The 16,960-nt window shown below is 53.0% G+C and overlaps 1 protein-coding gene across 1 annotated transcript; it reads left to right on the top strand.

Moving 5' to 3' along the window:
• The first annotated feature begins 514 nt into the window (after positions 1-514).
• Positions 515-16,659, top strand: PGD (phosphogluconate dehydrogenase). The gene is made up of 13 exons (XM_075550818.1): positions 515-670; positions 1,296-1,371; positions 2,173-2,352; positions 4,804-4,869; positions 5,477-5,595; positions 8,565-8,634; positions 10,051-10,185; positions 12,308-12,497; positions 14,963-15,093; positions 15,184-15,317; positions 15,664-15,763; positions 15,943-16,065; positions 16,160-16,659. The coding sequence occupies exons 1-13, from the start codon at positions 663-665 to the stop codon at positions 16,277-16,279; spliced, it is 1,452 nt and encodes a 483-aa protein (XP_075406933.1). The 5' UTR covers positions 515-662; the 3' UTR covers positions 16,280-16,659.
• Positions 16,660-16,960: the final 301 nt, after the last annotated feature.

A 16,960-nucleotide genomic window follows, 5' to 3' on the forward strand; every position in this document is an offset into this window, starting at 1 on the left:
AGTCCAAGGTCTGGGACAGCGTGCTGGGTGGGGGGCGAGTGGGGAGGGGACGGAAGGGTTGTCTTTCGGAGGAAAGCGATCACTCGGGCTGGGATCCCCCCAAGTGGTCAGTCAGTGCTTGGCCCGAGGCCTGCGTTCCCAGACTTGGTACAGGCAGTCCAGGGGCGCCGACCCAGGACGCCCACGGAGCCCCCGAGGGCCTGGACCGCTGTGTGCTGGGGCCGGGTGCACTCAAGCGCGACACCGTTACCATCTCTACCCCAGTGGTCACTCGTTGTCCCGGAGCGGAGACCAGGAGGCTGGGCGTCACGCGCGGCCTCTGCCCGCGGCGCGGCCACGCCGAGCCCGCCCACGCCCGCCCTCGCGGCCGCGCCCCCAGCCGCTCTGGACGAGGGCGTCGATGTGCTCGGCGATCCACTGATCGGGTCCCGGGGGTGGGCGGGTCCTCACGCTCTCAGGCGGTCTAACAGGCGCTAGATCCGACCAATGGCTTGGCCGTAGCCCTCCGCCCCTTGCTGCTGATTGGCTGTTGGAGGAGAGCCGGACGGTGAGCGGTTGAAGACTCCTGGGGCGAGCCGGAGCCGCACTCTTAGTCTCCGTCGCCCGCGAGCTCCGAACCCTCTTCCACCAGACTCCTCGGCTCTCTCCTGACCGACGCCGCCATGGCCGAGTGAGTGACCCGCCTGCGAGCGCAGGGCGCCAACAACTTTCTGGGCCGAGGGTTCTGCCAGGTTCTCTGCGGCGCAAGGAAGGGGGAGCCTCCCGTGTCTGCTCAGCCCCCGAAGGGACCCCTGCGCCCGACCTCGTGGGCCCCGGAGCCGGGAGCCCCAGGGCTCAGCCTCCTCGGCCGCAGCCCCGCAGCGCCGGGTCCAGAGGCCGGGCGGACCCCCTGCCGCGGAGGGGAGCAGGAGGCGCCGCCCGGGACTCCGAGGGAGAGCCGGCCTCGACCCTCCCACCCCGGCAGGCGCGCGCGGGGCCCAGACTGCGAGGCTCCTCTCCGCGGGGCTCAGGGAGACGGACCTGTGTCATAAAACGTAATGACCGGATAGAGTAGGCTCCGAGAAGAGATACACGCAGGGAATAACGCCTAAGTGCAGGTCTCCATCCTGGCCCGACGGCTTCGGGTTCCTTGAAGTGGCGTCGGTGCCAGTATCGGGGGTCCAGCTTGTATCGGGCAATTAGGGGGGTGGGTGGCAGGAACGAGAGTATCAAGAGCGAGAAAGTTGGGGCTTCCTAGGCGGGGCTAAGTGGTACTGACCCGTTTCTCTGTGCCCTTCTCTTTCCCCGTCTTCCAGAGCTGATATTGCACTGATTGGACTGGCCGTCATGGGCCAGAACCTCATTCTGAACATGAATGACCACGGCTTTGTGGTAAGTCAGGAGGGTGCGAACGAGCGGAGCCCCTTTGTAATCTCGACCCTCTCTCTGCATATCTTACAAAGAGTGCTCCGCCTGCCCTGCGTAGGGGGAGGGACACTTGCCTTTCCGTGTGGGAGGGACGGCTCTGTGAGAGGCCTGTTGCTTGGTTCTGTCTGGAAGGCTTGCTGCCTGAAGGAAGGGTTCAGAGCCCTAAGTAGAGGAAGGAGTTCTGGTGGGGCCGGGATTCCAGGCTGTGCTGGTAACCACAGGGCTGGTGGTTCGAGCCCACCAGCAGCCCCATAGGAAATGCCGGGGCAATGGGCTTCTATAGTGATTTCAGGCTTGGAAACCCTATGGGGCGGTGCTGTGCTGCTCTAGGGGGTTGCAGCCCCAGGCTTGGTTTGGGTGCTCAGTGGAGGAGATGAGGAGGAAGACAGACATGGAGCTGCTGTGAGGGGTGCCAGAGGGACTGAGCCTCCTGGGTGTAAATCCTAGTCTGCTGTAGATGCAGGCCTATCAGTGGCAGCCCCAGAGCTTGTGGCGCTGTCTGCTTTCTGGATCCGATTCAGAGTCCCAGTCAGTCACAGTCCCTAGTCTAACGTGCCCAGGGCAGTTGACCTTCGCTTTAGATTCCTCTCCCAGCAGCCTGCTGCGGTGCCTTCACTGTGCAGTGCCCAGCTGGCACTTGGAAGCTCTCGAAGCTTTGATCGCAAAGAGGAGGAAAAGGCAGGGTCCAGCTCCCTCAAGCTTTGGGCCGAGTGGAAATGTCACTGTGTCCTACGTCCCCTGATCGGCGCACTCTTGTCCTTTTAGGTCTGTGCGTTTAACAGGACGGTCTCCAAAGTTGACGATTTCCTGGCCAACGAGGCAAAGGGCACCAAAGTGATTGGCGCTCACTCCTTGAAGGAAATGGTCTCCAAGCTGAAGAAGCCTCGGCGGATCGTGCTTCTGGTGAAGGCTGGTCAAGCCGTTGACGATTTCATTGAAAAACTGGTGAGGCCCGCTTTGTGGCCGTCAGCTGCCGATGTGCCAGCTCTCTTCTGTGCCTCCTCGAGCTCTCCTTCCTCCAGAGATCTCTCTCCTCTCACGCTCGGAATGAGCTGCACGATTTGGCAAAAAACGATTGCTTCAGTGTCTCAGTGTTGCTCAACTTGATTGGCCCTATGAAGTAATACCATAAGCTTCAGTGAGAGTAATTCCTCATCTATAATATTCTGAGGAGTCTCAGACGTTTCTTATGGTTCATTAACAACAAGAAAAGGAACAGTAGCAAACGTATATGGACTTTGTGTCTTTGCCGTCCAAAATCTTGGAGCTGTGATTGCATGTTGTTGAGGTACCAGTGTTTAGTGGCATCCCCTAATAAGCCTTAATGTCCAAATTTAGAAGTAGATTTCGTTTTTACTTGGTATTCCTGTAAAGCAACAGTGCTCAAATAGTCATGTAAGAGACCCGTCCCCTCTTATAGTGTCCTGTACCAAACAAGTGTGTTTGCTTTTGCCACGGCAGGGGCTTCCGAAGGTTCATAGAACTGTCCCCTTTCCTGGTAACTCTGACCCCCTCAGACAGTCAGCTCTTGAAGGACATGGGTGCCAACTTCCTGCAGTGTTGAAATCCAAATGCAACTTAGACTCAGCCCTTAAACAGCGAGGGTTTGAACCGTGCCAACCTATTTCTATGCAGATTTGTCTTTCCTGTTGCTTTGAGCTCAAGTGTTGTGTCTGTTTAAAACATCGAGTGACACTGATCAGGTCATCTCTCTACTTAGGGGATGGGTGGGGGAGGGGCTAGCTGAGCTGCTCCCAGGACATGATGGGGCAACGTTTGAAGCGGATGCCTGCAGCATTGGTGCACACTGCACACTACAATGGGGAAATCTGCATCTAACTGGGCCCCCAAAGACCCAAAGCTCGTTCAAGCTTCTATATGTGTGTGTGTGTGTGTGTGTGTAAAATAACAGATTATAATTCCTGTAGTTTAGATGTAAGTGTATGTGTATATAAAAGAGAAATAGGTGGTATGGTATAATAATGGAGGGCCAGTGAAAATTATGTCAACATTCAAAAAGAATTTGACAGAACATCTCCCAAAATATCAAAACCTCACTGTCATTGATTCGATTCTGACACGTGGCGACCCTATGGGGCAGAGTACCTTGCCCCTGTGGGTTTTTGGAACTAACTCCCTATGGGAGTAGACAGCCTCCTCCTCTCCCGTGAGACCTGGGACCGCTGGGTGGTTTGAGCCTGGCCTTAGGCAGCCGGGCATGTAACCCATTACGCCCCAGAATCTCAAGGGACTGCCGTTTGAAGAAACACTTTGTTGTCAGGGATGTAGTGATGGCCAGTGGAGGGGAGGGAGGATCTCCCAGAAGAGTGGCGTCCACGGTGGAGCCCTTTCTTCTGGGATAGGAGTGTGATCAGCAGGGGACTGCTTTAAAGTGAACAGCCCAGAGGAAGAAGAGACAGCATGAGAAATGACGGCCAGCCCAAGCTTTCAGAGCGTGCGAGAGCTGTGCCGGACTGCCTTCAGATGGAATGGACTGGATTGTTTGTAAAATAGGGGTGAGACAAATGATAACTGAAACGGGGGAAACTGTGAGTCCAAATTCTGACTCGGGGAATGCAGAAGAGACCTTTTCAGCAGACTGAGTTGGGAGACTGGCACATGGCCAGGACAGGGACCCAGGCTCACAGTAGGTGCTCAGCCGCTGTCTCGGAGTGGAGCACCTCTCTTCCTGACTCCGCACTCGCAGACGAGATTTGGTTGCGGTGCTGGGTGAATGCCGGCCCGGTCTTCTAAGGAGGAGGCTTCCTTTCTGGCAGCGCATCAGTCCATCTTTCTTGTTTGCTGCTCTCATGTTTTAGAGATTTGGGCCCTTAGTTGGCCCTGGCTAAACTGGGAAGAGTTGGTTTCAAACCTTGCATCAAAAGCATTCGTTCTCACACTTGACCATTTAGTGTCTCTTACAGTGGCTCTACCCTGTTGCATTGTTGCTAGAGTGAGTGCCGTGTGGGAAGAGTAGGGTCGCCCCGCAGCATTTTCTACACAGGGGACAGGTCGTCAGTCTTTCTCCCACAGAGCCAGTGAACGCGTTTGAACATCAGCCTCGTTCTAGCAGCCGGACGCTTCCCTGATGTACCGCCAGGCCCTTACTGGGCTGTAGGCGCATATAGGAAGTGATGACGTTTTCCTGAGTTACTCGTAGCCCCCTGTTTGGGGATAGACACTACTGCTGGTACACAGTCAAAATAGCAAGTAAGTTTTATTGATTGTAAAAGCTGAGAGGAGTCAGAACGATGGAGGCCTCTGGCGCTAGGCAGCGAAGGCGCTGGCTCCAGCCACAAGCGAGGATTATTAAAGATTAAGCGGCCTGTGCGCAGATGCTCTCGTCGTTTGTGTGGGATGCCTCTGGTCTCCGTTAATGCTGGCGTTTGGTTATAGGTGCCGCTGTTGGATGCTGGTGACATCATCATCGATGGGGGGAATTCTGAGTACAGGGATACCACGGTAAGTGTTCTAATTCTTGCTGACTCCAAGGCCATGCTGGAAAAAACATTGGCATTGCATTATATACTGCCCCAGTCTGTGTTGTTCATTCTTTGGAGATTGGTACATTGTAACGGTTCTCTGGTTTGCTGCCAAGATCGAGTTGGTCAGCAAGGGCCTCATCAGTCCCGCATGCAGCTCAAGCCTGGGAGTGGGTGCTTCTCTGGTCCCTCTCCACCCCCACCCCCACTGCTCCGGCTGCACTCCATGGGTGCAGGAGGGCGTGAGGATGCGCCTGTGTGCCCGCTGAGTGGCAGTGAACCATCCTCGCGCCAAATCACCCTTAACTAAGGGTCTTTCTGGACCAGCCTTCCCGGTGAAACGGGAATGCCCACTGGCTTTCCTATATCCTTTTGGGTAGAGAGTAGATATCTTGAACTGAATGGATTTATTTGTTTACTTACTTTCCAAGCTAAGGGGGATCACATTTATTGTGGAATCAGGTGAGTCTTGGGCTCTTGGGTCATTTACTCTGAGCTGCAGGATTTTCCTACCTGTTTGGTGCGTCCTCTCACAGGGAGGAACTTCTGTTTTGGGAAGCATAATGAACCGGTCTTCTCTCATGCAGAGACGATGTCTGGACCTCAAGGCCAAGGGGATCCTGTTTGTGGGGAGTGGAGTGAGTGGTGGCGAAGATGGGGCCCGATACGGCCCGTCGCTCATGCCAGGAGGAAACAAAGAAGCCTGGTAAGTTTCATCAGCACCCTCTCCTTGTTGGCACAAGGGAGCCCGGGCTCTGGGAAGACAGTCAGCTGGGAATGTTTGTGTCAGCGGAGTCTCCTCTGGGGTGCATGGAATGTGGGAATGGGAATGTTTCCCTTTATCTCAGTATCAGACGGCATTCTGAGCACTAGGCTTAAGAGTAAGACTGCTGTTTTCAGCTGCTGTCCATCCATTCTCATCACACTGAGCCTGGGTGGCCTGGTGGGTTATGCATTGGGTTGATAACCACAGGGTCAGCAATCTGAACCCACCAGCTCTTCTATAAAGAGTCACAGTCTCGTGACCCCTGGGGGCAGTTCTACCCTGTCGTGGAGGCACGCTATGAGTCGGAAATGACTCAACTGGCAGGGAGTTTGGTTTGGTTAGTGACCCCATCGGATGGAGCAGAACTGTTGCCAAGAATGCCCGAGGTTGTCAAGTCTTTTACAGGAGTAGACTGCCTCAGCTTTTTCTTGGGGAGCGGCTGGTGGATTAGAACTAGTGACCTTGAGGTTCGCAGCCTAAAGCACACCCCACCATACCACCAGGGCTCCTTTTTGGCTGATTTGGAGCCCTGCCATCATTTTGATGAATAACGGTGAGGCTAGCTGAGTGTCTTTGTCTCCGGGAAATGAGGTGGACATTTTATGTGATTTAGGAGTGCACGTTTTACACTGCTCTAGATGCTACGTGCTGAGAGGAAGGGTCAGCCCTGAACCAGAGCTGGTCCTGAGTGACGTGAAAGAAAGGTGGTGTGAGATAAGACGGTGGAGAACCCCAGTGAAAAGAGAGCAGTACTCACAGCCATGCATCGCCAACATCCACAATATGGACTGAGAGGCGGGCGCTTGACAAGCAGTTTTATGTGCAGGCAGCCCCCGAATCACATGAGTTCTGTTCCTAAATTTGCCTTTAAGTCAAATCCTCATGATTCGTTTCAAATGTGTGTCTTTGATCTAGTATGTAGTCTCTCTCTCTCTCTGCATAAAAACCTCAAAGTGCCACTTTCAGGCCCTCTAAAACACTGTTAGCATGACAGCGCATTCGTGCAAGGCTTTAAACAGTTTGCAGACAGCTGGGACTAGAGGAGAATTGGTATGCTTCATTGTTGCTACACCAAATAATACTAATAATGAATAAAGGAGAGTGGGATTTCTTGCACAGACTTGTTTGGAAGCCCCTCGTTGTAACGTGGGATTTTGTTGTTTGTTTTTTAATATCCTATTTACTGAAAGAGCCCAAGTATTCTTCTTTTTAATCATTTTACTGGGGGCTCGTACAACTCTTATCACGATCCATACATCCATCCATTGTAGGTCAAGCACATTTGTACATTTGTTGCCCTCATCTTTTTCAAAACATTTGCTTTCTACTTGAGCCCTTGGTATCAGCTCCTCGTTTTCCCCCTTCTTTCCCCACTCCCCAACCCCCCGTTCCAACATTTTGATGTAAATCTTCAAGTACTGCCTGTTTGTTTTTACGAACTATTGTATGCATTTTGAATTTTCTTGTTTTGTTTTTAAAGAAGAGAACAGAATTTTTTCTTCAAAACCGTTTTATCGGGAGCTATTACAAATATATCATTCCATAGTTCAATCACACCACGCAGTGTTGTACAATTGTTACCACAATCAGTTTCCAAACATTCTCTTCCTTTTAAAAAAAAATTTTTTTTTTTTAATTACGCTTGTATGCACTTTGAGTTTTTCAGGCAGTGTACTGTGTGGATGTTGATAATAGAGAAGTCCGATGTCAGCCTAACGGACACATATATGCAGCATGTGACTGATTCTGGATGCCTCAGTCTGAGAGAGAGACCGAGGGAGAGGGAGCTAGAGGGAGGGAGTGGGAGAGACGGAAATATGGAGGAAGGGTCCTGGGGAGGGAGACGGGAAAGGTGCATTCTTTTCTGAAAGAGGTCTGGTTCCACCTAGAACTAGGTGAGGCGTCGGGATCAAGCCCCAAAGGAAGGGCTATTGAGAGAGATTGTCCCTTCAGCTATATCCGTGGTATCTGAGTTTGGGTTTGTTTTTTCCTTGTTTAATTATGTAGAAATCCTGGAGTAGACAGGTTTTCTTGCTTCTCAGAAGCTTAAAAAGGCCTTTCTCGAGCCCACCTGCCCCGCAGGCTCTCAGGAACACAGGCAATGCTAGTCCGCTTCCTCACATTGGCCTAGCAGAAGTTGAAGTGACATTTTTACCTGAAACGGTGAAAGTTCACTGGAGTTCTAGAACTTTAGATCGTAGATCTTGACCCCAAAGGAACTGTTGCTTTTAAATTCTTATTAATAAGAGTCTCGAACTTTTTGCGGTGAAGCCTGGAATGGTCCGGTAGGGAGCAGACCCGCACGGGCAGCGGCCACGCTGCAGCACAGGAGAGAAGGGACACTGGAGCATGTGCTGGAACCGGAGTGTCGCTGGGCTACTGCTGGAGGGATTGTCAGATGGGCACGTGTTTGCTGGGCAAGCCCCACATGAAGACAGGATTTTACAAAAGGAGGGAATGGGAGGGAAAGCCTCTGGAGTTGTTAGGACTTCCCAGTAGGGTGTGGCAGGGATGAGGAAGAGGGCCGATGGTCTTATCTCTTGGAAGCGCTGCTAGTTCTGCCTGTCCCAGCCGTGCAGAGAGCACACACAGCGGGGCAAGAACGGCTCTCGTGCCGGGTGGCTTGATGTTTGAAGTCCCCACTGCTGCTTTTACTCCTGCCATTGAAGTGCCTGCGGTGTGACGGTGCTTCTGTCCAGCCCTGTTTGTTTGTGAGTCTCAGATACATGGTCTGTAGCTTCTGCTTTGGGGGCCCCCAGAGTCTGGGGAAGCAGGCAGGTCAGCTAGCATAGAACTGGGGTGTACCTGGAGACCCTGCATTACCTCCGCCTTGCTTTAGGGACCTTGAGTATATTTGCAGTATCCGCCCTGCTCTTCTCAGCCACTGAACTCCACCTTCCCTTCCACAGGCCGCACATCCAGACAATTTTCCAAGGCATTGCTGCGAAAGTGGGCACCGGAGAACCCTGCTGTGACTGGGCAAGTTCAAATTCTGGGCCCCTCTTTACAGCCATTTGGCCCCGGTGACAGAACTGAGCACACAGTGCAAGACGCCGTGTGTCATCGTGCGCGCACCGCCCCTAGCCCCGGGCTCCTTCAGTCGTCTTTGTGACAGGAGCCTCATGACCTCAGGTTGTTTGCATAGCATGTGCCTAAAACCTCTGTCTCTGAATCGAGTTAGGGCTTGGATTTCCACAGGTTTAGCTTGACTGTAAAACCAGCCTTCCTCAATTGATCTTTCAAGGAGAGGAAGTATGCGGTGAAGGGAAGGAAGCTGCTCTCAGCCATGGTGTGTGGGGAAAGGATACCAGCCCCAAGCGGGGCTTTGCCCACCTGGGTGGAAGGAAGAGGGCTGGCTAGACGCTTGCTGTGTCAGCTGCCCTGGCTGTGGCCGCGGGGAGTCTGAGCTGGGCAGGAGGCATTCTCTGCTGGAAGAAGGGGAGCTGCCGACTTCCACGCTCAAGGAGTGTGAAGGTGCTGTTGGACTGCGGCTGCAGGGGGTGGTGACGTGTACTTCAATAGCAGGAAGGAGGGTGATGGAGAACCGGGAGGCTCGGGAGAGCTGGGTTCTAGTTTGGGCTCACCGCTAATTTAGATCGTGCGCATTATTGGGTGCCCTCAAGTTGCCTCTGACACACAGCGACCCTGTGCGTGCCACTTGGCAAGTCCTTTCTCATCTGTGGGCTTCTGTCTCCCTATCTGTATGAGGCGGAGGTTAGACCAGATAGACTCCCAGGGCCCTTTGGCGGCCACCACCACCACTTGGGATCCTGTCATCCCCTGCTCGTGGTGACGGCGTGTGTCAGAACAAACCTGTGGTCATGGGTTTTCATTGACTGCTTTTGGGGAGTAGATTTTCTCCGGTGTTTTTCTCTTATAAACCAGTAGCAATTTAGGGGTGCAGGCAGGGTTTGGAGATCCAAGGGACCACTCAATAGCCATTAAAAATAGCAACACACACACACAATAACAATACACTATCTAGTTTTTAAACAGTGCCTTCATTAACCTTCATTATTCTAACGTCTACTTGCTAGAAAAGTGGTCACTTCAGGAAAATGACTCCTTTGGCCTGTGGGTGGGGGCTGGAGTGAGTCCTGCTTTGAGTGTGGAGGAGAAGCATCTGTGCGGGCACATCGGGCTGGACACTGCAAGTGCTGCTTGTGGACTGGGGCCTGGAGACCTCCCGAGGAATGAGTCTGAAATTCACTTACGTGACCCGGGACTGGACCGGAGCGGGGTTGAACAGTAGCTAAAGGTTCTTGCTGCAGCAATGCTCTGAGGATCGCTTCATCTCTGTTCTGTGGGAGGGAAGGCAGTTGGCGTCCAGCCTGCTGGGGCATTTCTGGTGGGCGGTCTGTCTCTGCTGGCCTCTGATGCTCCTCCCTCTGACAGGTGGGCGAGGAGGGAGCAGGCCACTTTGTGAAGATGGTGCACAATGGCATTGAGTACGGCGACATGCAGCTCATCTGCGAGGCCTACCACCTGATGAAGGACGTTCTCGGCATGGAGCATGACGAGATGGCCAAGGTGAGGCCGGGCAAAGGCGCTGCCTCCATGCTGAGTGGGGTCACGCCTGCCAGGACCCGAGGGACTTGCCCGTGACAGTAGTTCCGTCCTCACTCGCTGCTCCTGGCCGTTGTGGTGGTGGGGTGGACCCAGCCTAGTTTAAGAGAAGCCATCCGTAAGAGAGGATTCCCTGGTGGTGCTTTGGGTTAAGCTTGGGCTGAGAACGTCAAGGCCGGTGGTTCAAACCCACCAGCCGATGTGAAGAGGAGTCTGTCTGCTTCATTCTTGGCAACCTTAGGGAGCTCTCCGGCTCTGTCCTACGGGATGGCTAGCAGTGGGGATGGACTTGAGGATGGTGGGTTTGGTTTGGGTTTCTCAGAAATAGGAGTGTAAGCTTAGGTAGTCGGACTCACTGCAGCAGCGGCAGTAGCTTCCCTTTCTTGTCGGGTTGGCACGGTTTCGTTTCATTTTCTGGTTACTCACAAATTTTGTCGAAGTAGGGACACATAACCAAACCCAAACCCACTGCCAGTGAATTGATTCCAACACAACGACCCTACGTAGGGTTGCCGAGGCTGCTCAGCTACACGGGAGCAGCCAGCCTCTCCTCCTGCAGGAGCCTCTAGGGGACTTGAACTGCTGACCTTGAAGTTAGCAGTGCAGTGCTTACCCAGCGGTTCCACCAGGGCTCCGTAGGGAAGCATAAAGCAGGCTGTAAAACATTTCCCCCAACATGTAGGACAAACTAGAAGCATACAGTCAAGTTGAAAGAATTGAATGGCTAGCATGTATACGCCCACCACCTAGAATCCACCAGTCACACGTCACTGTTTGCTTTGAGGAGCTCTGGTGGTGTAGTGGGTGCACAAGGTCAGTGGATCGAAACCAGCAGCTGCTCCGAGGGAGAAACAGGAGGCTTTCTACTCCTGCAAAAAGTTACTGGCTCGGAAACCCCTACGGGCAGCTCTGCTCTGTCCTGTGGGGCTCGCTGTGTGGAGCAGTGAGCTGTAAGTTCTTAGTTTGTCCCACAGTAGCTCATCCCTCGGTGGATACATTGAGAGCAACTACAGACATAGGTACTTTTCTTTCTAAATATCTCTGCGTTGTTAACTAAATCAGCATTTTAATGGAAAAGCAGAGCTAGACATGCTGTCCCTCGCGCTCTGTGGGCACGGCCTCTTCTCTGAGTGTGCTGCTCACTCCAGTGACGCTGTCACTGACCCGGCACATCTGGCGTCCTGGACATCAAGGCAATGCGATTGGAAGGCACTCTGCAGCTTCCTGCCAGCCGAAAGTTTTTCTCCCTAATTTTCATTCATCTCGTCCCCACTCATTTATGACTGCAGTTTATTTTATTGACTTTCCGTTATCGGCTTGGTTTTCATGAGAACGGTGCTATTTTGGGGTGTGTTCACATTGAGTGTGAATCTGAAAATATTGATACTGGGGTGTCAGTTCATATGTGCAGAGGCTTATTCCAAACAAAACATGTTGAAACGTGTCTCTGTGATCAGCGGATGGCTGCAGATGAACTCCCAGTGAAACGCCTGTCACATCAGTGTGCCATAGGCAAAAGGTACTCTTTGTACCATGGGGCTGGGGGCAGTGTTGAAGTCGGGGCTAATATCAGATGTCTGGCAAAACTCAAGCGGACGTCTTCCCGGCAAGTTTACGAGAGAAGGTTGCCCCAGAGAAAACAACAGGTTGTTCCAAATGGATCGGGAGTTTTAAGGAAGGTCGGGAAGACCATTAACCTCAACAAGTGCAGAAACTGGTGACAGTCCAGAGAGTCGAGGGATAGGCCCGAGGATTCACCTTTGCTGCAAAAGCTACTGAAGCGACCGCTCCCTGGCTGGGCCTGCGCCACGTCAGCGAGCACCTGGGCCACGGGCTTTCCGCTCAGTGCATGCCGACAGCGCTGTGGGAAGATTAGCTCAAAGCGCAGACCTTTTTTCCCATTAGTCTTTCCAGCAAGGTTGACGCGTTTACGCGTACTGGGTCTTGGATTTACTCGTTCTGATCCAGCAAGGAGGGGGCTTGGGCCTGCTGAGCGTTTGCTTAGAATTCAGGCGGGAGGTCAGCCCAGGAAGCCCTGTGTAAATGGTTTCTCTCACATTGTTTGGTTTTTATGCCCTGCTCGTAGGCATTTGAGGAATGGAATAAGACGGAGCTAGACTCCTTCCTGATTGAAATCACAGCCAACATCCTCAAGTTCAAAGATACCGATGGCAAACACCTGTTGCCGAAGATCAGGGACAGCGCAGGGCAGAAGGGCACCGGGAAGTGGACGGCCATCTCAGCCCTGGAGTACGGGATGCCTGTCACCCTCATCGGTATGTTCGCCCCCCTGGTGCTGGTCTTGAGGGTCTGAAACCTCCCGGTGCAGGCCGGGCTCCTGGGCCCCTGGTGGGCTGTGGAGAAGCTGCAGGGGGGAGGGACTGATGACTTACAGCCCTTCTCGTGCTGAGGCACCAACTTCACATTTCTTTCCTGTCATTCACATCTCACCTGTAGCGTGGTTTTCTTGAGAGATTTAATTGCAGTTACTGACCTAAGATCTTTTCACTGGGAAGATACCTATAATGCTTTCATGAGTTTTTCATGGAAAAGTGTATAGCAGGTTCCCTCCCTGAGGAAAGCCGCCCTCTGCAGTCCTGTGCGTTCTTCCTTCCACGACACGGTCTGTGTGACTTCGGAGCCAGCATCGAACTCTGAAAGGGCAGGGTTAGCTAGAGAGAAGAAGTAATAATGAACACAGCTAAACGGAAGAAAGAAAGGGTAATAGAACGAAGCACAACCAAAGCCTGCTTTAAGAATAAAACGGGTGGTTTTCAGGTGACTGAGAAAAGCCAGCCCGGGATGTGGAATGAACGGTTTAGCTTTGCTCCTGGCAGAATACTTCCCCCTAGACGAAAGCAGATCTCCTTCCTTGCTCCCCACATACAGCGGCCCTGGTCCTCCCCAGTCCGCTCCCATTGGACTTCAAATCTCAAGGTCAGCAGTTCAAACCCACCAGCCAATCAGGAGAAAGATGAGGCTTTCTACTCCCATAAAGGGCCTCAGAAACCCCCAGGGGAAGCTCCCCTCTGCCTCAGGGTTGCTATGATTCAGAAGTGACTCGTGGGCAGTGAGTTTGAATTGAGTCCCCTCTTCCTCTGTTTGATTTCCTGAGTGGCTGTGGCCCAGTCAAGACGAATGGCCCGGTTGTACAGTCACAGGGAGAAGGCAAGCAGGGTGTGTCTCCCATCTGCAGAAGGCTGCTGGCGGCCTCCTAGCTTGCTCCAGTGATGCCATGCATGGGTGGGTGTGGAAGGGGAGTCGCTGGGAACTGGATGTCCATTGACTTCCATGTACACAACAGGAGACCGTAATACTGTCTTGTTTCAGAGCCCCTGTCCCTTGTTACACATGGAAGGCGTTAGACTTCATCTCTGGATGGGCGCCAGTTTTGTTTGCCAACTAAGGAGGAAGTATGGCTGCGAGCCAGCCCTTATGTAACCCCAAGGGGTTGGGCCATATTTGCCTCATAGCTCTTACAAAGCTTCCTTCCACAACTGCTAAGTCATCGTGTGTGTGCACTGTAAAGGGAAGGGAAAGAGAACGGAGTTTATTGGACAGGAATAGAAAGACATCTTCTCTTGGCGTGATTCAAGGGGGGTGGAACTCCTGAGTTATAGCTGCTCCGTCCTCATCTGGAGCCCGGCGGCCCAGCGCTTCTCCAGGGTTTACTTCGGAGAGGTGCTACCCTTTTGTCTGCAAGGGAGGAATTCATTCTGATTGCACAGTGTCACCTGTGTAAATCGGTCTTTTCTTATAGGGGAAAATTACTGAAGATGCTAAGCATCTTTAATGTAAAAAATTTTTTAATCATTTTATTGGCGGCTCGTACAATTCTTATCACTATCCATACATACATCCATTGTGTGAAGCGCATATGTACATTTGTTGCCATCATCATTCTCAAAACATTTGCCCTCCACTTGAGCCCTTAATACCAGCTGCTCGCTTTCCCCCTCCCTCCCCACTCCCCCCACCTCAGGAACCCTTCATCATTCATAAATCATTATTATTTTGTCATATGTTACACTGTCCAACATCTCCCCCCGCCCTCTTCTCCGCTGTCCCTCCCCCTGGGAGGAGGCTATACGTAGATCCTTGTCATCAGTTCCCCCTTTCTACCCTACATTCTCTCCACCCTCCAGGCATCGCCACTCTCAGCACTGGTCCTGGAGGAGTCATCTGTCCTGGATTCCCTGTGTTTCCAGTTGCTATCTGTACCAGTGCACATCCTCTGGAATGTAAAAATACTTTATCGGAAGTTTTAAACTAAATGACCAATGAAAATTGTGACACTTTATATATGATCATGGCTGGAATGAGAATTAGAAAACAGAAATTCCAAATTGGAATTTTTTAAGGGGCAAGTCCTCAGAACCCGGCTGTTTCAGGGTTGACGGCTGAGCGTGCAATAAAAGCAGCCTGCCTGCGCTTTCCCCAGGCCCCTCGGTGTTGGTCTCTGTGATGCTGTCCGTGTTGGGTTGCATGGGGAGTTAGGAGTCTCGGTTTCCCGGCTAACTCTTCATAAGAGTTCTTTGGGGCAGTTCAGTTGGGGGTCTGAGGTAAGTTGAGATGTCGGCTCTGTGGGAAATGACGTTTCTGCTCCCACTCAGTTTCCCACATATCGGACCTCTCTCCAGCCGTGTGTGTGTGTGTGTGTGTGTGTGTGTGTGTGTGTGTGTGTGTGTGTGTCCGTGTCCGTGTCCTACGTTGACCCCTGACCTCCACCTCCTCTCTGTAGGAGAAGCTGTCTTTGCTCGGTGCCTATCATCGTTGAAGGATGAGCGGATACAGGCTAGCACAAAGCTAAAGGGTCCCCCTAAGGCCCCGTTTGTTGGAGACAAGAAGTCATTCCTGGAGGACATTCGGAAGGTGGGGCGGTGTCCGGGCAGAAGGTGGGGGGGGGCAGGGGCGTGTGGGGGTGAAGAGCCCGGCAGTGCTCACGAGTGTGTCGCCCTGCAGGCCCTCTATGCATCCAAGATCATCTCCTACGCTCAAGGCTTCATGCTGCTCCGGCAGGCAGCCACCGAATTTGGCTGGACCCTCAACTATGGTGGCATTGCCCTCATGTGGAGGGGGGGCTGCATCATCAGAAGGTAAGGGGGAGGCAGCTGTAAGACAGATTGGTTGGGGGGGTGCCCACACTTACTGCTGGCCTGCTGAGATTGGAGGCACCTGCTGGGACAGTTCCCCTGTACCTGATGCCTGAGACCGCTCTGGAGGGCTGGCAACAGGCAGGTGTGCGGCTCACTGTTCTCTGCACCACTGGCTCCATCCCTTACGCTCTGGGCTTACCTTGACCAGGCGTGACTTGGAAGCGTCCTTTAGGGGATGAAAAACGTGACCTTCCCCTCTAGGGCATTTCAGCTTCCCTCCCCAACTGCCTGCCCGGCCACCAGCCTGCTTTCCTTGACACACACTCCCGCCCTCTCGTTATTGCAGTGTCTTCCTGGGGAAGATAAAGGATGCTTTTGACCGAAACCCAGACCTTCAGAATCTCCTGTTGGATGACTTCTTCAAGTCAGCTGTCGAAAACTGCCAGGTCTGTAGCCGAGAGCTGGTGGCCCTGTTCGCTCTCCCTGCTTGTGCTTCATGTGACAGCATTGCAGAGGCCCTAGGGGGTGGGGGTGGGGGAGAGCTGTCACTTAGGACAGGTGCAGTTACCTTCGCTCAGGGCACAAGGGGAAGGAGCTCACCTCCAGCTGTGTCTTTGTTGCTCAGGACTCCTGGCGGCGGGCCATCAGCACAGGGGTCCAGATAGGCATCCCCATGCCCTGCTTCACCACCGCGCTCTCCTTCTACGATGGCTACCGACACGAGATGCTGCCCGCCAACCTCATCCAGGTAAGCTGCGGCAGAGGCGGGACTCCGGGTAGGCAGGCTGCTGCCTGAGCGCCGTGCCTACAGTGACTGACCAACCTCACTGCTTGTTTCCCAGGCTCAGCGGGACTACTTTGGAGCTCACACTTATGAACTCTTAACCAAACCAGGACAATTCATCCACACGAATTGGACAGGCCACGGTGGCAACGTGTCGTCCTCTTCCTACAATGCCTAGGCAGAGGTTTCCCAGCCACCACCATGCCATCAACCGGGACATTCCATTAGCCACACACCGCTGCTTACAGGGCCCTCTGCCCTCCTCTCTGCACAGATCTTTCCCAATAAGTGGTGCCAGAGCCCCCTGAGCGTCAGCTAGAGTTTATCTTAAAGCAGTTCTTCGAGAACTGCCGTGCCCTCTGCCCTCGTCTCCTGGGACAGGCCAGCCAGCCTGGGCGTGACAGCTGCAAGGTAGCTCCTGGCGGCAGCCGGCACTCCCTTGGCCCTGGTACTGGCCACAGCCCTCCCCACACAGACGGTTTTTTGTGAGATTATATCTAACTTTGTATTATGCAGCTGTTTTTTTCCCCCTCTAAATAAAAATGACTTTGTCTTGTCTCCAGACTCCTGAATGTTTTCACCTCAGTGACATGGAACCATTATCTCCACTTAAAACACAAACGGAGTCACTGCCATCAAGTCGATGCTGGCTCACAGTGACCCTACAGAACAGGGAGGAACTGCCCGAGTTTCTGAGACTGTTGGGAGTAGAAAACCTTAGAGCAGCTGGTGGTTTTGAACTCTTGGCCTGGCTGAGAGCCCTATGCTTAACCCAGTCCCAGCCTTGTTCGTTTTCCCTCTGTTCAAAGGAGAGAGGGACTGAGGCTAAAACAAGAACCACCAGTATAGGGGGAGGGGA

Source organism: Tenrec ecaudatus, chromosome 1 (assembly GCF_050624435.1).
Source record: "Tenrec ecaudatus isolate mTenEca1 chromosome 1, mTenEca1.hap1, whole genome shotgun sequence".
NCBI lineage: Eukaryota > Metazoa > Chordata > Mammalia > Afrosoricida > Tenrecidae > Tenrec > Tenrec ecaudatus.